This window comes from Brassica rapa, chromosome A07, assembly GCF_000309985.2.
Source record: "Brassica rapa cultivar Chiifu-401-42 chromosome A07, CAAS_Brap_v3.01, whole genome shotgun sequence".
NCBI lineage: Eukaryota > Viridiplantae > Streptophyta > Magnoliopsida > Brassicales > Brassicaceae > Brassica > Brassica rapa.
The window spans coordinates 8,676,825-8,699,682 of record NC_024801.2 but is presented as its reverse complement, the minus strand read 5'-3'; the positions used below and the strand labels follow the sequence as shown (position 1 = coordinate 8,699,682).

General features: G+C 31.9%; 2 protein-coding genes across 2 annotated transcripts; both read right to left on the bottom strand.

Moving 5' to 3' along the window:
- Positions 1–373: 373 nt before the first annotated feature.
- Positions 374–2,541, bottom strand: LOC103828639 (probable esterase KAI2). Its single transcript, XM_009104264.3, has 2 exons — positions 2,074–2,541; positions 374–988 (listed from the first exon to the last, which is right to left on the bottom strand). Exons 1-2 carry the CDS (start codon positions 2,460–2,462, stop codon positions 556–558), a joined length of 822 nt encoding a protein of 273 aa, XP_009102512.1. The 5' UTR covers positions 2,463–2,541; the 3' UTR covers positions 374–555.
- Positions 2,542–7,746: 5,205 nt separating this feature from the next.
- Positions 7,747–22,083, bottom strand: LOC103828637 (VIN3-like protein 1). The gene is made up of 3 exons (XM_009104262.3): positions 21,437–22,083; positions 21,073–21,365; positions 7,747–20,994 (listed from the first exon to the last, which is right to left on the bottom strand). Exons 1-3 carry the CDS (start codon positions 21,838–21,840, stop codon positions 19,904–19,906), a joined length of 1,788 nt encoding a protein of 595 aa, XP_009102510.1. The 5' UTR covers positions 21,841–22,083; the 3' UTR covers positions 7,747–19,903.
- Positions 22,084–22,858: the final 775 nt, after the last annotated feature.

Below are 22,858 nucleotides of genomic sequence, written 5' to 3'. Positions count from 1 at the left end.
TTGAAAAAGCAGATACACATCTCATATGGAATTTCCCAAATCAAACATCGAAAATGGCTAAACCACAACGTCCACAATAATTGTCTTGTGTATGTTTTTTTTTCTTTCTTTTGAACACCAATTGTCTTGTGTATATGTGTAACAACAATTTATAGGGGATGGTTACAAGAATAAACAAGATCAAAGAAATGTGGTTGAAATTCAAGAAAATGATTATGCATGTTATTCATCAACTTGTTAACGTTTACATAGGAACATCTATGTAGTCGGAGGATTCTAGTTTAAAGTAAACTGATTACTCCAATAGAAAGCAATTCAGTTTAACTTAACCCAAAGAAGTGAAGCGCCATTTAATTAGTTACCTCCTTTACTCTCACTATGATAATCTCTTTATCTTTTAACTTATACTGGAAATTACTTTGTTGTACTAATAAATACACATTCACATTGCACAAACATAAAGAGATACTACTAAGGGACACACTTCATAATCTTAGTAACACAATATTATAGACAAGAAGAATATCGACGCAGATCATTTATTATATTCATCCTTCAAATCTGGAGGAGGCGCTTCATGACGCCAAGCAGCTCAATATGTGACGTCATTTGTGGAAAGTGACCCATCGCGTCCTCAATAATGTCCACCGTCGATTCCCCTTTGATCTTCTCCTGCATGAAGTAAGCGACGGAGACAGGTACAACGACGTCGTTTCTTGGTTGTATGACGTGGCAAGGCACTGACACTTGGTCCAAGAGCTCTCTCTCGTCGCTGCCAAATACAATCTTAGCTAAAGCAAGAGCCGTCTCGGGCTTCATCTTTTTAAGGCATTTCTCGAACCTTTGGACGGACAAAGAGTCTCTTGAGTCAACTACTACGGAGGCGAAAGCAACCGCCCAAGCCTCGTAGTTGGAGCCAATGCTGGTGATGATCGTGTCAATGTCTTTTGATTCAAACCCTCCTCTGTAATCCTCACTGTTTATATACCTATAAATTTTAATTGGGTTAAAATTAAAATAAACCTAATGATTTCCATTTCAGTCTATGAAGTAGTGACTTATATACTAAATTTGATCATTTAATTAAAGTTGTTTATATATAAGCACGTTCCATTACACGACATATATAGTCAAACACTCGGCTGTTGCATTAATTTATGGCCGACTTTCTCAACTATAACTATATTAAACAAATTAAATCTTACTATCAGTCAAAATGATAATTCATCCTCTCGCGGATACTGTTTGATAAAATTGGAACTAAAACATTGGCCTTAGCCCCTAGGTAAAGATTTTTTCGGTGTAACTAGTAAATATTTTTTGGCCCTATGTAAGATGAGTAGATGACACGCACTAATAGAAAAAAAAACTGTATGTTGTTGTTAAAAATTATTTACAATATAAGAAATTGATCGCAATTCAACAACTCTATATATCGGAGAATAAGCTGCTTGGAAGAGGAGTGGTCCACAATATATATATGCATATCTACTGTCTTATGTTTGATTGGTTTATTTATATAAATCTACTATACACACATGACAAAGTAGCATGCAGATATAGGTTGTAGGGAAATAAGACAGGATCATATATGTCATATCCATCTAACAAGCTAGAAGATGATCTTGGCCACATGCTCAACACTTGGCAACAGTTACAACTTCATACAAGCCACATAAAATCCATTAATTATCGGCTAAACCATTATCATAAACCATATTTTTCGTCATTTTTAAAGGCATTTTTCGTCTTCTTTCATGAAACACTTAATCATCAGGAATATTCGTACGATCGATGGGATGGTATAACGTCTTTTTGAATTATGATTGCATGTGCTATATTTCTCTTTAGAACGTAATTATAACTGTTAGTCATTTGCTTCATCTTATTTACGGGATAAATACGCATTATTTACCTCTCTTATTTTAGCCATATCTAACATAGTCCTAAGTGATATTACATCCAAGAGAGAAGATTACACATGTCTCTGGGTTTTACGACTTTTCTTGCTTCTACAAATATTTTTTTTCCAATTTTAATTAAAATTAAGGAGAAGGGTTAGATTGAGGTTACCTGGGTGAAGCAGCAATAGGGATAAGATTTGTAAACAAATCGGGCCTTTTAATAGAAGCAGCACAACCGATCATGCCCGACATGGAATGGCCTACGAACACAACGGGGCCAAACTTCAACTCCTCCATAAGAGCAATAAGATCGTCAGAGAAGGGGTCGAGGGAATTATACTTTGAATGATCGTATAGAGTTTGGTCTTTGATAGCTCCAGAGAAAAGCCAGTCAAAGACTAAAACCTTAAAAGATTGGGACAGAACCGGTATTATCTTGTCCCAAACCGACTGGTCGCCTCCAAACCCGTGCGCCAATACCATTGACCTCTCACCAGAACCGATGATCTTGGCGTTCATAGCGGCTGAGAGACTGGATATCTTCTGGTTAACCACCATTCTTAACTATAATTGTGCTTTTAGAGATGAGACAAGGCTTTAGTATCTTTTGTGCATATATATAAAGGGAGAAAAGAAATGGATTAGGTCTATATATGGTTCTTAATTGACATCCAACCACCGATTTTATTAGGCTCGCATTTTGGTACATCCAACATTTATGGCCTTTTCAACAATGACTGTATTTGTATTCATTGTTCATCTACATAGCATCTTATAGGAAAAATCAATATTCAGCATAAATAAAACATATATGAAAACGAATCCTTACTTTTTGGTATTAAAAAGGTATAGTTATCTGGACTGAAAGTAAACTTACATGAACTACTTTTGTTTGTACATGTAAATGTACCATTAATTAAGTATTGTGACGTGTAGTCATTAACATGATTTAAATACACTACACTAACATAAAATTAATACATATTATCATTAGTTAATCATGCTCTACCTAATGAAATGATCACAACGGAGAAATCTAATAAACTATTTACATCATTGTTTTTTTTGCTCAAAACATCAATATTCATAATCATGTGGAAGTCTATCGTCTATGAATACGTGTAAACCTTCTGCCCACTATTTCCGTATAATTCTCCTAAATTTTAGAAGTTAATACCAAAAATTTGATATCATTTTTAATTTATTTTCACAAAATGATCATTTTCATAAATACCTTAAATTTGCGATTGAAAAAACTAATTTTTGGAATGTATGGAATCAATGGAACTGGAACCAACAGAATAAAATGGAATGGAATAGTGATAATTTTTGGAATTAAAGGAATGATATATGTATTTGTTTTTTAATTATATTCAAATTATTTCATTCCATCCATTCCTATCATTCCTCTTCCTTTTTTATCATGAATGATTTTTAACGTGATTCCTTTTTTTCCTCATTCATCCCACAGGAATGTGTGGAATCAAAAAAATTGTTTTTCCCACTTAACTGGTACATTATTTTTGGAATGTTTATGAAAGACTAATTCCACATAATTCCATTCATAAAAAAAAAGTAATCCAGTTACAGCCTAAACTAACTCTTCTAAATCATTTATAAATGCTTTTTTAATCAAACACATTTATATATGCTTAAGAATTATTAATAGAAGCTTATAAATCCAACTTGTTTTTGTCAAACAAAAAGTTTATAAATCCAACTCACCCCTTAAATACTCACTAAACCATAAACCTAAATGTTAGGGTATTTTTTATTGAATGTGTATCTGAAAAGTAGTATCCAATTTATGGTATGTGAAAAGAATTCTAAAATTAATATCAGTCTACTATACATCCAGGGCCGGCTGAGGAGGGGATAAGCGGTGTGACCGTTTCGGGTCCAAGCTCGTGTCCTCCGTATGTTAATATCTCCGTATGTTAATAGTTAATGGGTCTAATTTTTTTTAAAAAATCTATATTTTTATATAAAAAATTATAAATATAATAAATAAAATTGAAAAAAGCCCAAAAATATTTGTTATGCATATAGTTTTATTTTCATTACAATATATACAAAATATTACTGATTAAATTTCAAAAATATTTTAAACATCATCTGAATATAAATCTTAAATGATAAAAACAATTTTTTGCTTTATGATCCATAACAATGTTAAAGCCGGCCATGTATACATCTACGTAGGGTCAAAATAGAGACGGGGGCGACTTGTAATTTTCGAGAGTTTAAAATATGCAGATAAGTAATGGATATGAAGAAAAATAACACGATATTAATTGTGTACTCAATGTTTTAGTTTGTGAAGCACATAACAGCAATGATCTACTTTACATATCTGATACTTCAAAAGTTTATATTTCAAAAGTTTAGCTGTGTGTGGAGTCGATCTCCCCCACCAACCGGGAAAAGTTGGTATAAAAACGAAAAAAGTATGGTGATAAGAGTTGTACTCTTTTGACTTCTCAATTAACGAAAAAATCTAGTTAATTGCATAACTTTTGAAAATATTTTTAATTTATTTTGCGTTCTTAGTTTGGATTTTGGGTTGGTATTTGCAACTGGTCATTAGAAAGATTATGGGATTTTGACGACCATAATCCATTACATTAAGTAAGATTTACAGTATTTTTTTTATACAACATGTCTTAATATTTCATTATATATATGTTCTTTTATACGTTTATATGCCAACAATTATATAGATTGTGTGTTATTATTAAAGTAGAATATACTCGTCTCTTTTTTGTGCACAAGAACATGCTCAAATAAAATATATAATAATTTGTCAGATATAGATGGTAATAACCACAAAAAGAAAAGTCAAAAAACGCACAAAACAAATGAACTGTGTTCTCATTTCGTTTTAATATTAATAGATTTTCAAATCACTGGGGAAAAACAAATTGAATATTGGGAAAACTGTTTTTTTAGAGCAAAAAAATGGTAACTATGTCCCTTTAGACTAATCTATATTTTGTGTCATATTTTCCTATAACACTTTTTAATAATTTTGAAAATAAATTTAATAAATAGTTTTACAAACAAAAAAAAATTGGAAAAATAGTAACTTTTGATAAAATACCTATATGAACTTAGCAATATTTTTTTCAGTTATAAAAAAGTTAAAATTATAAATTTCATATTATGTTCTAAATAAAGTAGAAATGACATTCTACGAAGTAGAAAACGAAATCTACTTTTTTTATTGAATCTACAATATTTAGAATACGTGATCTACGTAAATAGGAGTATTCTAAAAATATTTAGAATACACATTCCGCGTTTAACCTATCGTTCTAAAATCTTTAGAAATCAAAATCTACACATTAATATAAATCTAAAACACGTAGAATCTGACTTCTACAGATTTACTATAAATCTAAAACATGTAGAAATCAAAATCGAAACATTACTATAATTCTAAAAAACTGTAGAAACCGATTTCTACATATTAGTTGTATTCTACGGATAAGAAATCAGTTCCTAAAAATATGGAAACAAAATATTTGGGAATATTCACTTTTATATTTTGAAAAAAAAAAATCGATTTAAAAAAAAAATAAAAAAAACGAAAAAGGAACAAAAAAATAAAATAAAAAAACGAAAAAGGAATAAAAAAATTACAATTTTAAGGGCATTACTGCCATTTTGAAAAAAAATTAGTCTAATGGGACATAAAGTAGTATCCCTTATATATTAATTGAGGAACATTTGAAAAGATGTAACCTCAATTTTGTATTAATTAAAAGAGGCCCCAATGCATAGGTGGCACTCAATTAGGTAGTCAATTACATTCAATTGAAAAATAAGTAGGTCCACATTCGATTTTTATATGTTGTTAGATACATAAGTTGGTCAAACTATATGATATAATGATATGATATGATATTTTCTTTCCTTAAATAAAACCTACGGAATTACCATAAATGACTAATATATATATGACAATTAATGATTTTAATAATAAAGATTTGATAACAATGTATATCTCCTCCATCATTTTTTTGATTAATTTTATATTATTAAAATAAATTAAACAATCAAATTAGCTATAAAAATAAAATTTAGATTTTTTCGTATATGTTATATTTTGAATTTTTAAAAACGACAATAAATGACTAAAACTATTAAAATTATTATGTTAAAAAAATAATGATCAATGGTTTAACATTTTTATTATAAGAAGATACACATGATTTTAAAACCATATGAGTAAAAAATATCATTTAATAATAAAATAAATATATATATATATATATATATTAATACTATATACCATAATATTACATAAATATTTTAATATTAAAACTTTCAATAAATTTTCAAGAACATTTATAAATTATAAACTTATTAAAGATTTCAGATTGAAAATTTTGTTATCGATGATTTAAATATTTTGTTATAAAATGATATGAACGATCATAGAACCGTATGATTATAAATTCTTATTTAATAAATAACTATACAAAATATACTATTCCTAGAAAAATAGGTTGGTTTATCTTAACTTATATTACACTTTTTATTAAACTAACTATCGAATTGATAAATAACGTACCAAAAAATGTTTTGCACTTTCCTTAAATAAAAACTACGAAATTACCTAATATGATTAACGTATATGTGAAAATTAATTATAATGAATAATAAATATTTGATAACAATTTTTGTATCTTAGTTCTTTTTTTAATTTTATATTATTAAAATATATTTAAAAATCACATTAAATATATAATAAAAACATTTATAATTTTTCTTATATGTTATATTTTGAATTTTTCAAAACGTCTATAAATTATTAGAAATTTGAAGATCCCCACTCTGAAAATTTTGTGATCAATAGATTATTTTTTTTGTCATAATAAATGATCATAAAATTGTATAGACGTTTATTAAATAATATGAACTTTTATTTAATACAAATGATCATAAAATTGTATTAATATGAACTTTTATTTAATATTATAAGAAGATACACATTATTTTAAAACCATATGAGTAAAAAATATCATTTAATAATAAAACATATATATATATATAGATTATACTATATACCATAAGATTACATAAATATTTTAATATTAAAACTTTCAATGAATTTTCAAAAAAATTTATAAATTATAAACTTATTAAAGATTGCATATTGAAAATTTTGTTATCGATGATTTAAATATTCAGTTATAAAATGATATGAATGATCATAGAACTGTATGATTATAAATTCTCATTTAATAAATGACTATATAAAATATACTATTCTTAGAAAAATAGGTAGGTCCATCTTGACTTACATTATATTTTTTATTAAACTAACTATCGAATTGATAAATAATCTACCAAAATTTTTTTTGCACTTTCCTTAATTAGAAGCTACGAAATTACCTAATATGATTAACGTATATATGAAAATTAATTATTATGAATAATAAATATTTGATAACAATTTTGGTATCTTAGTTCTTTTTTTTTAATTTTATATTATTGAAAGATATTAAAAAATCACATTAAATATATAATAAAAACATTTATATTTTTTCTTATATGTTATATTTTGGTATCTTAGCTCTTTTTTTTTTGAATTTTATATTATAGAAATTTGAATATTCCCACTCTGAAAATTTTGTGATCAATAGATTATTTTTTTGTTATAATAAGTTACAAATGATCATAAAATATAACACATATGAATTTTTATTTAATAAATATTCAAACTAAATTATATATATATATATATATAAACACTAATGATTTAAAGCAACAAGATTGGCTGATCAATTTAGTCGTCCAGTTGAAATCTTTCAATAGTATGTGAAAGACTAAAGTCAAAGTAAATATGGATTTAGAATAGTAATTATATTTTACTAACCAAATACCGAAGAAAATCGAACTGAACCGAAACCAACTCGATATCCGCATTGAACACCCGTAATTCAAATGAAGCCAAACTATTGTTTCATTCTCCAAAATATAATAAAAATAATAACTTAATCCCGCGCAAGGCGCGGGTCTTATCCTAGTAGATTAGTATAAAAGGACATAGTTACCATTTTTTTGCTCTAAAAAAAACAATTTTCCCTTGAATATTATACATGTTAATAAAATTCTTTAGAAGGAAACATATATTTTACGTTTGGAACAAACAGATTCTTAAATACTAAACACCTTCATTATATCTACCATGGATTAAAGGATTAACAAAAAAAAACTTTATGTTTAGGTAAAGGCTTGCAAAAAATAAGAAACAAATGAACTCCTAAACGATCTTTGGGACTAGTGGTAGCTTACCAATCCGTGACGAAGATGTATTGGTCATTTATCAATAATAAAAACATAACCAAACAATGAACAAGCGTCCAAACTTTGATTTTTTTTTTTTTTTTTGACAAAAGCGTCCAAACTTTGATGATAGCAAAAAAAAACGTAACCACTAAAATGTTGAAGCCAAAAAGTGTAAGGTCGGAGTATTGTATTACTCAAATGTGTATGACGTTTAGATTGGTTCAGAGACTAATAGCTTGAGATAGTTTGGTTATAATAAGAAGACAGGGAGCACACAACCGCACATGAGGAATCTGGAGGACCAGACCCAAAAGTTTGGTTTTGTCCATACCTTGTCTTTTTCCTTCTTCCAAATTTGGACCTTTACAATCCTACGTCAATGTCAGGATAAAAATATAAAAGATCTAAATATACTTACAGTTTATTGACTTCAGGTAGTTATAATGTTTAAATGTCATTTAGTAATTTTCTACTAATTGACGAAGCTCATAGTTGTGTTCTCAATTGTCTAAATCTTTTTGGTGACTAGATTTAAAAAGAACTATATCGTGACCCGCGCGGGTGTTTGTCTTGTAAAATCATTATATACTCATAAACCATAGGTAATTTTTGTGCTTTAGAATTTGTGGTCAACGTTGTTTGATAATTATCGTATTGAATGTATAACGCATGTGGGTTTGGTTTTCGGTTCAGTTTCGTTTTGATTATTTTGATTTTCGGTTTCTAGAGATATAGAAACTATTCGGTTATCTATATAATTCGGTTCAGAGTTTGCTTCAATTCTTTCGGTTTAGGGTTGGTTCGGGTAACAATTATAAGAACCGACTAATATCCAATAAATTTTTGTTTCCAATTCGGTTCCGATTTTTTCGGTTAATTTTGAATAATTCAGAGTAAAACAAAATTGGAATGTTTTGGATATATATCGGGTTATTCGGATAAACTTTAATATTTTGGATAAAAACTATTAAGGTAATTTGGTTCTTTAGGATAATTTAAATACTTTAGATAAAAAAAATTCAAGTATTTCGATTTTTCGGATAGTTTGGTGTATAAGTGGTATGTTTAGAATTTTTGGTATCTTAATACTACATACACATAACTAATATTTTATGTATATAAATGGTATTTTGAATATTTGGGTACCCATTCGGTTCTCGGTTCTCTTACATTTTTGTATTACTAATACATTCATGTATTAATTATTTTGATTTTTTTTAATTGATAATTATATATGGTACTCAAACTTTAATATTTAAAATGTTAAAATTACTAATTGTATATCTATAGTATTAATGGAGAACTTATTTTTGGACAAAAATATAGGTCTAAATATTTATTAATTATTGAAAATGAGTCATATTGATTTTATATCTTAATATTTGTATTAAATGTGTTTTTAGTTCGTATAATACAATTAGTAATACAAATTTAATAAACTATTTGAAATTTAAATTATTTTATATCAAATACATAGTATTCATGTACAAAATTATAAATATTTCTGAATTTAGTTATTGTATATAATATAAATGGACTATTTATTTTGTACATGAAAAATTGATCTCTTTTTATTTTTTAAGAAGATATACTAAATAGTAGTTGACATTATATGAGTCAATTACGCATAGGATCTATATATTTTGGAAAGATAATATTGGCAAAGTAGTTGATTTTGATTAAATTATTCTAGACCAATTATATGGTAAGATAATATAGTAGTAATCACGTTTTAGATTTATAAAGCAATGTGTTTAAATAGGAGCGAAATATACGTGAGAGAATCACGATTTGAATATGAAGTTATTAGTATCCGAAAATATGTTAAACTGGATAGATGTTGATTTGAATTAGTTATTTAACCTTATTTATCGTGGTGCTTGTTATAATGTGAACAGTTGAATTATTATATCTATTTTAACCATAACGAAGACTGGTTGCAGCGTGTCTGTGCGAAAATTATAATGGTTCTTTTAAAAATTAGAACGCAAGAATTGTCTAACTGGTTTGGCAAATGATTCCGTTATGAGCTAATGCCATGATCAAGGAATTAAATACATTTGATATAAATCGGATCACTTTGATTTATAATGGTTTTGATGACCAAACACACACCGATTGGTTAAATACAGTTCATACGAACCAATTAACACGAAAAAAGTTTGTCCCAAATGAATTTAAACAAACGCAAGTAATTTTGAGCCCCTTTGCAAAGATTTTGAGTCCAATCGTATCTTATATATTAAATTAGAAAATCTTTAATTAAAAGGAATGGCACGAGATGTAAATAATAAACTAAATCAAGGTTTAATTCAAATTTGTACTTTGTTTCTTTCTTCAGAATGCTGATTTACAGATGTAAACACTTTATTAAAGAAATATGTATAATCAATTTTCGGGCCATAGTTTCTTTGATAGATTGAAAAATAGTGTCACCGCACATCTATGACGATGCCACATATATTGTTAAAGATGTATAAAATAAATAAAAGCTGTTAATTTTTTTGAAAATTGTTAAAAAGAAGTTAGTGGCAAAAACTTTGTAAATTTTCTTTGGTTGATTCATGGATCCTTTCTTTTTGTCTCCGATATCTTTTTATTAGTATATAAATGCATATCATTAATAAAAAATAATACTGCTTAATTACCTTTTGGGAATATATATATAAGTTTCAAATAGTTATAAATTGCCTTAATCTTGATTATATATATTGTTTTCAGTGACAAGCGATTAAAAAATATACAACAAAAACATCATTATAAAAATAGACACTTTGAAAAAAGGAATCTAAACAACTTTTCCCTTATTAAAAAAAACTATTTTCTTTTAATTAATAAGCTAACCAAAAAGAAAGTATTGACATAAATAAATGATAAATTTGGTTTGTACACAAAAGGCCAAGTGAAATGCATGACAAAAAGTTGAGTTTCGTCGTGTAGCAATTAAAGTCCACGACCAAGCAACCTTACCTTCACGGCTCACCCACACAATTACGTTACCCAAAGGCTTCGAATAGAGAAAGCGGACCAAGCGTTACTGATCTGGCGGATCAATTGGATCGAGTGAAACAAAAATGGTTCTAACGGATTTAGTAGATCAAAAGCGGATCTAGTGGATCAAATGTGGATCTAACGGATCTAGCGGTTCAAACATATGCATGAATAGTGCAAGTGAATTAAAAACAATTCAAAATACTGTAAGTCAGGTTCTTTGGATAATCTCTAAAACAGATAATCCATATTCGTAAAAAACGATACACATGGAAAAACTCACTAGGTAGAAGGAATTTGTGATATAGCCCATATCTGTACCGCAATGGGGGAAATTCAAACAAGACATAATTTATTGATCCTTCTTTCGATCCACACATATGGCACTGGGTATCACATTTTTCACTACGATCTCGAATATTTTGTAACGGGTAGAATGTTTGATATTATTTTTCAAAAAAATGCCTTAACTTCGGTGAACACTGAAACTTCCATGTAAATGCCAATAAAGACTTTGTATCTAGACCATAAAATTCTTGGACTAGATACTTGTCTCAATATAACTTTTCTGTTTTATAATCCGATTTAACAGTATAGTTTCCTGACACCGTAAAGTTTCATCTATATGAATCCGGTTAAGCAAACCTACTGACTGCCATACCGCAAATGATGCTAACATTATCCGGGTGGTGTATGCACTAAGCAAATCCACATTCCAAAACCAATTACGGGATTAATCAGATTTTCCACCCTAAGAAGCGAGTTTAAAAATTGTTTGATATTTTGAGATTGATGACTTCAGACGAGCAGCAGAAATCCATGGACTATTTGTTAACCAAATATCGAACTGAAGTAATACTCCTCGTCCATATAGAGTTTTTCTTGGGATCACCAATCAATAATGTTTTGTTTTTTCATATTCCATATATTTTTTAAAAAAGGAAACAAAATAATATGATTTTGCAAAGTTATATATATATTTTTTTAAAAGGTAAAAATAAATTAAAAATTATCGTAGTTGCCGAAAAAAAGATTTTTTAAAATATTTTTAAGGCCGTCAGTAGAACACTAAATCCTTGGATAAGCCCTAAACCTTGGGTAAACCCTAAACCTTTGGATAAATCTTAAACCGTAAAACATAAACACTAATTCTTGAAACACTAAAGCCTTAACCCTAAACCCTTGGGTAAACCCTAAACCTAGTTTAGGGTTTAGTGTTTAGGATTTAGGATTTAGGGTTTAGTGTTTTTCTGATGATGTTAAAATATTGTTTACAAAAATCTTTTTTTTGGGCAACTACTACTATTTTTTATTTATGTTACTTTTTTTATTTAAAAACATAATATTACTTGGAATTTTTTTATTATTTTGTTTCTGATATAAATGGAAGCATGATTTAATTGGATCAAGAGAATCTGATTTATGATAATATTTTCCTTTTTAAAAAATTTCACGAATAAAATATCAGGTTTGTCAATGAATCCTTAGTAGATTAGAAAGATACTCTTTCCGTTTTCGAAAGCAAGATTTTTTTAGATTTTTTTCTTGTTCCAAAAAGATAGATTTTCTATATTGTTAAGGTATTTTTTTATACTTTTTAAGAATATTAATTGAGAATATTTGAATTGATTATATTTCATTGGTAAAAATTATTGGAAAGTGTATAATCAAATAAAAATAAATTAAATGATAAAAATTTATTAAATTCTTAGTAAGCATGTATACTCTAGAAAATTTTAATTTCAGAAACGGACGGAGTATAAACAAAAAAACAACATATTAAATGTGGAAAATGAATGGAGAGGGAGTAGAGCAGAAATTGCCTTTTGCCTTTAAAAGCCGGCACCTACTCTCCTTCTCCACCATAAATAACATTCCATTAACCTTCATATATGATATGTCCATACAATGCATGTCCATACTGTATGCTCACATGCTCACCACGTGTTCAGTATCCAATGAATCATAAGATATTTTCTCAACTACTTTAACTATTACGAGCTTCGAAGAGAATCAACAAATGAGGCTAAATCTAAAAACAAAATGTATAACAAAATGCTTTAAACTTTAGTTGTAAATTTTCATTTTGTGTTTCGGAATGGATTTTCTTAAAATACTTGTAAAGTAAAAGATGAAGTTCTAAAGTCATGCATGCTGATATGGATGATCTAGTTTCTTTAGGCGCTATTTTGATTCTTATCTCCTATGACATTGGTTTGGCTTCAATCTATATATCCTTCAGTCAATTGTTTTAACATTAGTAATATTTCAAAGTCAAAAGGCGTGTAGACTTTGATTTTTTCTTCATTAACTGGCCAAAGTAGGTTTTGAGAATTTTCCCTAACTTTTCCATTTATAGATAAGTCATCATAATTTTATTATCAAGTGTATAACCTACAAGGCAGTCTCATGATACCTTCACACTTGAAAATTAGTTTCAACCTTTTTTTGTGCAACTAGTATTGTATTAAAACCAAAAGAAAGAATCAAGCCCATTAATAGGTCCAATACATCATAATGAAGTCCAATGAATAATTTTGCTAACTTATCAGCTTTCAAATTCTCCGACTTACAGATATACGAGAAAGAGATGAAGTTGAACATAGAGGAAATATGATGGATGTCAGAGACGATTCCGTAGATCTCTTTGTCAAATGTTTTGTTGTTTATTGGTCTGATGAGCGTTAAAGAGTCGGAGCATACTCGAGAAACTGAAAATCTCGAGCGAGCGTTGCTGCCATGGTGATACCCAATCTGATTGCTAAGGCCTCAGCCATCAGTGGGGGAGTTGATGGAATCATGAGTCTCTGATACTTGTCTAGCATCTTCGCCTCGTTGAGCTTTGATAATCCAAGCTAGCCATGCCTTCTTTGAGACCTTTTACCACGAAGCTCTGTCATGCATGTCCTCGGGGGATTATATGAAATATTGGTTTAGAGAACTGACTGTTGGAGCTGTCTGAACGATCAGGTAAAGATGTCGTTGTCTTTTTTGTTTTCTTTTGAGCTTGATTCCATTCTCTTGCTAGCACGAGACCATTCATTGCCACTTCTTCAGGGAGAAAATCTGCTTCAAAAATCAGTTTTTTTATGGTTGTCCAGATGACCCAACAGGTCCACATGAGTATAATATTTGTAACTTCTGATGGTGGAAGGCATATGGTTCTCCGCAATTTGACTAACATCGATTGGAAGTCATATTCAACAGATGTGTTAACTACTATGAGGAGTGGTACCGTGTCCCAAACCTTTACAGAAAAGGCGAACAAAAGAAGGTATTCATATGAAATTCTGGTTCCTAGAATTTATGGCAACCCAAATATGATAGAATTTATACCTCTACCTTTGCAGGTTATCACCCAAAAGTAACGCTTTTTGTATGATGGACGAAAGGAATACCTTCATCTTTGGGGAGAAAGAGCATGACCACACATCTCAAATCTAGTTGAAATCCTGCTCAGACTGCTAGGAGTTGATACTTGGATTTTCATAGTCGCTGTAAAGTAACCTGAATTTGTAGAGTAACACATCATTGGATTGGTTGCCATATGTAGATGTCATGTCTTATGTTCCTCTCATGCTTGGTTTTAGGCATTGTATCTGCGAAGAAAGATTAAGTAGGATCTCCTCTATCTTTTTCTTGCTCCATTCTAAGGTCATATCCTTTTCTTGTCCCATTCAAGGTCGTTGGTGAGACGGTCATACACTCTCAGGTCTATGACCGCTTCTTGACAGGGTCCTAAAGGTTTGATATCATCACTAATAGATATCCAATAATTTTGCCAAACTTTTGTTGATTCACTATTTTTTATTGCCTTTCTGATGTAGCTTGATATTTGGAATACTTACAAATATCTTGATTATTTATTAGTTTATATGATAATTACCTTTTATTTGTATTTTTCATATTTGGCTGGTTTTCTTGTTTTAATTAAGATTATGAGTTTTTTAGATTTTAGAATTTATTATAAATATGCATTAAAGCCTAAAACCGTATTTAGTTTTGATTTGATTAATAAAGACCTTTGGCTTTTAGGAGAATAATATTATTTATCCTTTGTATTGATTTGATTAGATTCATCGATCAAGAATCATGTCTCAAGCAAGGTTTCCCTAGAATCCCTTGGTTGAGCTAGCAGGTCCCAAGCGTGGTTCCATAATCCCTTGGTTGAGCTGTTTATCATTGCTTCCGCTCCATCACTCTCCTAGGTTGGAATTTAGCAGGTCACGACCGTGAAGGATGCTTCGTCATCCATAGGAGCAAACAACATGTACATTAGCTTCTAGGAATCCTTTGCTATGACAATATTTTCCTACTCGAGAGAGTAAACAGTCTTGATTAGTTATGATTCGCCATGCTACTAGTGCAGCTAAAGGGCTTGGTTAAAGAGTTGTATGTCTCGTAGTCCCAAACCACCATCCGATTTAGGCTTTGTTAGGGTCTTCCAGGAAATCCAATGTATCTTCCTCTAGTGATTTGGTCCATTCCACCAAAATCTTGTTAATGTTGACTGAATTTGCTTGCAGAAGCTAAATGATAGTTGGAAGCTCAACATTTTATAAGTAGAAATATATGTATGAACTGCTATCAACAACTTTCTTGCCTTGGACAGGAACCGTGTGGACCAGTTGGCATCTTTTGCCTTATCATGTCCACAACTGAAGTGAAGAGGTCTTTTTTTCTCCTTCTAATTTGATCGGGTAAGCCTAAATACTTTTGCATTCCTCCTTCTCTATTGATATTAATCATAGTTTTTTTGTTGCTTCCTTAATATTGATTGGTGTTTTTGATGAGAATGTGATTACTGACTTGCTTCTGTTTATTTTCTGCCATGATTCTCTTTCGTACTCCGAGAAGACTGACATTTGTGAATGACAGCTTTCTACAGACATCTTCCACAAAACATGGTATCATCTTCAAATAGAAGATGATTTACTCGTGGGCTTACCCTTGCAACTATGATTACTCTGAGTTCACCCAAACTCTATGCACTTCTATAAAACCCAAAAAAATATTTCCCGCAAAGATTGAACACAGAAGAAGAAAGCATTTCTCCATGTCTAGTGACCCAGTGAACTTTTACTGAACTATACACTGCACCATTCACTAGAAAGGAGTTCAAGATTATTGTAATACATTGCATGATCCATTGATCCATGTTTCATGGAAACCAAGTCTCTTGAGCACTAGTGATATAAAATCTCATTCAATGCGATCATAAGCCTTAGACATATATGTTTTTACTGCTATTAAAATATTTTGGACTCAATATCTTCAGGAATTGCAAACCTCATATACTATGAAAACATTGTCTGATACAGCTCTTCCCTATATAAACACAGACTTGTTCTCTGAAATTATATTACTCAACCCTATTTCAGTCATGGGGTTAGGAGCTTTGATATAGTTTTATAATAAACATTGCAAAGGGCTATTGGCCAGTAGTCTTCCACGCTTCTTGCATCTATAGCCTTATGGATTAATCTTATGTGTGTTGCATTCAATTATGGTGAGAGAACTTTTGTTGTTGAAGAATAAATGAATCTATTTGACTATTGAAGATCTTATCATTTCCAAATTGGGCTGAAAAACTGGCTAAGAAACCATCGGGTTTCGGTGCCTTATCTAGATGGATTGCAAAGATATCATCCTTAATTTCAGTAGGTGTTGGCTCTCTGATTAGCTCCTCATTCCTTTGTTGTGAGACACATGGGGACATTGCCTTTCCACAATAATTATGTCGCCAAAAAGAATGGAGGTGAAAAACTTGTCATAATATTTGCAGATTACTCTTCCTCAAACCAAAGTGAGCCCTCTTCGCCCTACAGAACCAAAAGTATATGGTTTGCTTTCCTTTGGTTTTTCCATGAAATAACCCATGTGTCAATCACCTAGGGTTAACCATAGTTGGTGGCTCGATCTGTTTCTAGAATTCTTCCTCTGCTTTTAGAAGCCTTTAGAATTGGTATCGAGTTCATTCATCTGGAAACGGGTTGGCTATAGCTAGACTAAGATGTACCTAGATTTTCTCAATTTGCTTTCTGTAGTTATCTTGATACTCTTTGCTCTATTTGAAGATAGCTTTATAGCATATAGCTAGCCTCTCTTCCGCGTGAAAATATGAGTAAGTGGTTCAAATGTCTTTAATGAGCTGCTTGATTTCCACATTCTCTCTTAGAAAATGGTCATATCTAAATATTATATGTCCTTTCCTCCTTGTTGTATCTAGGAAGGATAGAAGGGGTCAGTGATCTTGATCCTTCGTAGTTCGTACCTTAGGTATCGGCTTTTGCATGAATGAAAAAGTATGCCAAATCACTGTTGCTCAGAGCTTGATCCAGTCTACATTGGACCAGATTAGTGTGTCTCTTCACTCGCCATGAAAAGAATCTGCCAAATTTCTTCATGTCAAAGAAGTGATTTTGAGATAGGAACATGCTGAACGAACAAAAGGTACCTTCTGCTTTGTCTGGTTGGACCAGACTTCTTGCTACTGTTTACTATTTCATTAAAGTCTCATGTCAGAAACCATGCACCTTCTAAATCTGGATGTAGGCTAGCTAATTCATTCCATACAGCATGTTTTTACAATGGTCTGGTTCCCCATAGGTGAAGGTAGCATGGAAATAAGAGTCGTTGTAACATATATTTGTGCCGATTTAGTTTGTGATGTCCTCTGAACAGTCAGACTGAAATCATATTTCCATTCTAGTTAAAATCCCACACCTCCTGGATTATGTGGGGAAACAATGCAAAATGCCTTCATCTGAAACCATTTCAACTCTTTAATGACCATTGTGTTGCGTCGGGATTTTTGTCTCCAGGACGAAGACAATGCTTGAAGTTTCTCTTCTGGATCTCTTTTAAGCGTTAGACCGTTATGAGATTACTCAACCCATAACAGTTCTAGCTTGCTATGACTAAAGACTTAGGAATTTAGGAGCTTAAAAATCCATCCTCCGTTTGGCGATAGTTGAGATTAAGTGCATTTGCGATTATTTGCATGTTTCAGAAGGACCAGCTTCTCCATTCAGCCTTTGAGAGTGTTGTTGATCTGGGTTGGATTGTCTTCCTAGCGACCTTAGAGCATCATTATCCTAGAGACTCCTTAAGAGTCTCTTAATTAATTTTTAATACTAATTAAGTAGTGAATTTGGTTAAGAGACTTAGTTAAGAACTTTCAACTTTTATGTCCTCCATTGCAAGTCTCTTATTTAAGGATTCTAAAAAAATATGATAAAACAACACATCAATGAGAATAAGCTTTGGTATATCTTCACAATGCAAGTAATGACACACCATAAACAAGTAACTAATAGATCATGTAACAAATTGCAAGTAATGGGGCAAGTAAGGAGGCATAACGAGTCAAGTATTAAAAATAATAATGATACTTGATACTTGCCTTGGTCTTGCAAGTAATGAAAATTATCGACTTGTTACTTGCCTTGACAACACCGAATAATTGAATTTTTAAGGTGGGTACGAATCAAGTAGCGAGTTTAAGGCGAGTAACGAGTAATGATGCCCAGTCCTAGACCTTATATATATTGTGTAAAGTGTATTTGATTGGGCACAAAAACTATGAGTTGCTGGAACAAGTGAAATCTATAGGACATGTTTTTTGAGGGATTAAGTAGTGATTATACATGTTAAGATAGCCCATTGGAGCAGCTAAAGCTTTTGTATCCACTTTATCAAGAACAGACCACTATTTCGAGAACTCAGAATGAGTAACATTATTTATTTCCATATTTCTTCTTATTCCTCTTTTTTGTTTATGATCTTATAGACTAATACCCATGGTTGGATTTTCTTCAGCAACACAATGCAGACTATTTTATCTTGAATCAAACTACGGATATATGCCGATTTAAATACGAACCTCCTAAGTATTTAAAAAGCAGGTACATTATATAACATTAGCTTTTGTTCTACAATTCTGATTTACATACGATTTTTCAATCTCAAGACAGTTGTGTAATGTAGGTATGTGGTCCGGAACAAAGTCAGATGTTTTCACATCTATTGTGATCTTGCTTACATTCTAACTGGTCTGAAAGATACAGTACTAAATTAGAGAAGCAAAAGCATAGTTGTCTGGCGATATTAATTGTCCCATGATCAAAGCTTGGGCAAATAACTGATCCACGACTTCTGAATGATTATCTAGTGAATGCGGGACAGAAATGGCACTCTCATCAGAATGTGGAACATGAATAAACGGCACATTGATGCAACAAGCCGTGGATACTCTTCATTATAGCAAGGAGATTAAGGATTAATGTGTTCAGGTTTTTGATATTTGACTTTGAACATTTCTCAACTGTTAGGCAATAGTACAACCATTGCCCTTATAACTTAACCAACATGCAGCATTTGTTTAATTCCACTTAGTCTTACAAAAACACCTGACTATTTGAACTTGGCAGGGAGATAATAACAAATTATTCATAGTAAGTGAGATACAGAACAAAGCAAATAGTTCAAGGCCTCTTAGTTTTAATAGATATGAACATAAACAAGGAAGAAAGGCAAAATGCTTGCCCTCAAGAGTCATTTAGGTCAAATCCTACACCCAATCCAAAGATAGAATAATATCCGAAATCCATGTTAGGGAGAAATCATGGACTATTTTGGTTCTAATAATATATTATTCATAAATACTAATACTAACAAAGAATTGATTAGTAAAAGAGCTTGCTACTGCTTCAAGATCCATTGTTTGGCATTTTGTTGGAGATAACATCAGAGAATACGTGAAGAAGCTGCTCAGCAAGGCTGCTTGGATCATCTTCTAGAGTCTGCACAAACGTGCTCACAACAGATTGCTCTTGAGCAGTCGAGCTCAAGCCGAACCATGTCAAGAACCTGATCCTGAATGTTTTCTCGATGTGGCCTTCGCACTCCAGCCACCTAACCACCTTCATGCATTTCTCAATAGTGTCATCAATCGGTGAACTGTCACACTCGTTGTTCTCTGATCCGTGACTGTTTGAATCTGCTTTCCTCTTCCTGGTCATGAGGAAATCAAACTCGGGATCATCACCGCTTCCATCTGATCTCACCAAGCAATTGTTGTTCTTCTGTGTACCGTTAGACACAGTATCATCATCATCATCATTATAATTACCATTACCGTTAGCAACATCAGCCTCAGCTAGTGAGTCTAATGGCACTCCATTGTCTTCACCACCAGAAGAATCAGGTTGAGTGAACTCCTCATTCAAGTCTGGTACTGAAACTACATTAAGGTCAAACCCAAGTGGTCGTCTAGGTGGCACTTCTACCTCTGGCTCACTGCTTTTATCAGTATCTACATCGTAAAACGCGTCAAGCAGGCCATCCTCCTGAGCTTCAGCTAATTCCACATACTTTCCAAGTTGCCCGATTTGGAATCCCGAGGAAATGCTGCTTTTCTCCTCTCGATCTGAAGCCTGATCATTTCCTAATAAATCAATCCTCCTCTTCGTCCTACCCTCCACCGAGTTATCACGCAATATCTCAACGCTCTTTGTAACACATCTAGCGTTAGAATGACCTAGACAACCAGCTTCTGTGTAAGATACAACACGGAACATGTACTCCTTGCAAGGATCAAGGTCAGCCAACAATATCCTCCTCTCTGCTCTACTCAGATCAAGAAACTGGTCATCCTCAGGCGTCTCTCCTTTCTTGAAACACCATAACCTATAACCCTTTACTCCACATTCTTCAGCACTTGGGAGCTCAATCAGACGAAGAGTCACTCGTGTAGACGCAACATCTTCAAAATGAAACCTGCATGCAGCAGGAATCGAATCTGCAAAACAAAACTTATATCGCCATCCTCCCTTTTAAGCAAAACATATCTAAACCAAAGATGTCTTTAAATTCAAACCTCTGGCTACGTTGGCTGACCAATCCTCAGCCATTTTGATAGCAGAAGTGCAGAGCTCTTGCACCTCGCTCGCAACAGGAAGCCGACTAACAATGCCACGGTCAGTTCTCGCAGAAGGCCCATCAAGAGGACCGACTTCATCTTCCAGCATCGACTTAGCAGCTTTAACAACCTCATGTAACTCAGAAAACCGACAAGTCCCATCGAGAAGCCTGTAACTCAACTCTATCCTGTAACATAGAACATCTCTCCTTCGCGCATCCTTTGCTGCCACAAGCTGCTTCTTCCAACATCTTCATCAAACAAAACAAAACACACATCAGAAACTCTAACTACGTCTCCTCATCAAAAGAAGAAAACTTACCCAAGAATCTCAGAGACTTTGCCGCAAGAGTAGCAACAGAAACACCCATCAAGCTTCATCAGGTTACCAATACTAGTAACCCCAACCTTGTCTTCACGAAACGCACACTCGACATGGCACGACAAGCCGCAGAACTCGACGTCGTTTGGTTTCTCGGACTCGCAAACCAACCAAAGGCTCGGATCTTTGTTCTCGTCGAAAGAATGGCACACGCAACAAGAGCATCTCTTGCAAAAGGAATCGTCTTTCGGCACGTTGGCTCTGCAAGACGCGTTCTTGCAGATCCACGAGTTCGTGATTCCGGCGTCGTCCTCTTGTTGTTGATGTTTCTTGTTGGCGTCGTGCTTCTTGCTTGACTTGTTGTGACTCTTGCGGGACTGCGAGATCTTCGATTTCGTTTCCATTTTTTTGCGAAATTGAAGCTCTTTTCACATGATTCGTTGATTAAGCGGGAGAATTTGGCGACATGTTCCGGCGGTTAGGCGACGGCCTGAGAATGAGATTGCCACGGCGGCTCAATTTGGGGGATGAAAGAGATGAAGTTCCTGATTCTAGGGCACACTTTGTACTTTTGACTTTTTAAGATGTTTGTAATAATTATCATATTGGGCTTTCGGGCCTCTGTTCCGTAATAATAATTTGTTGTCATGACCAACTCAAAAACCTTGACATTGTCTAACTGATCACAATTACCAAAACAAAAATCTAGGGCTCCGAATGGTGACTGCGGTTTGAGCGATGCAGGACAAGCAGTTCAACTGCGGTGCGGTTTTAATAGTTATAAAAATATATAGATATATGGTATATGTAGAGATTTTTTGTTACTGATAACTGCGGTGCGGGACGGGGGTTGTAAACATTCGAAGCCTAGATCTATGGTCATGTCCCGTCCATAGATATTTGATTATGTTGCTAAAGTATAATTTCCTGACATTTTATAATAAGGGTTCGATTGGGATTTTAAATTTGTTGGTTTTAGAAACTTTAGTTTGTATTAATAGAAAAACATTTTAAAAGTTATAACATATAGTTTGTATTAATTAAAAAAAAGAGTGTTCTGATGAGTTGTCAGGTAATTAGAATGCTAATTTTGCTTACGTGGTATCTTGAGAATCAATTGAGAATTTTATTAGTACAAAATTAAATTGGTAGGGAATGTTATATTATATAGTATGTCTATTATAGACCATTCATTTATCAAATTGAAATTATTATATATATATTTTCTTTAAATAAAACCTACAGAATTACCTAATGTGATTAAGATATATATGGCAATTAATGATTTTAAATATAAAATATTTGCTAACAATCTGTATATTTTCTATCATTTTTGTTTAATTATTTATTATTAAAATAAGTTACACAATTATATTAATCATATAATAAAAATTTAGATTTTTTTGTATATGTTGTATTTTG

Excerpts from the sequence above, each read along its gene's own strand:
- LOC103828639 (XM_009104264.3), bottom strand. The coding sequence starts at position 2,462 with ATGGTGGTTAACCAGAAGATATCCAGTCTCTCAGCCGCTATGAACGCC. Across the intron at positions 989-2,073 it reads CCTATTGCTGCTTCACCCAG|GTATATAAACAGTGAGGATT; the intron begins GTAACCTCAATC and ends TAAAATTTATAG.
- LOC103828637 (XM_009104262.3), bottom strand. The coding sequence starts at position 21,840 with ATGGAAACGAAATCGAAGATCTCGCAGTCCCGCAAGAGTCACAACAAG. Across the intron at positions 21,366-21,436 it reads AAAGTCTCTGAGATTCTTGG|ATGTTGGAAGAAGCAGCTTG; the intron begins GTAAGTTTTCTT and ends TGTTTGATGAAG. Across the intron at positions 20,995-21,072 it reads GTCAGCCAACGTAGCCAGAG|ATTCGATTCCTGCTGCATGC; the intron begins GTTTGAATTTAA and ends TTTGTTTTGCAG.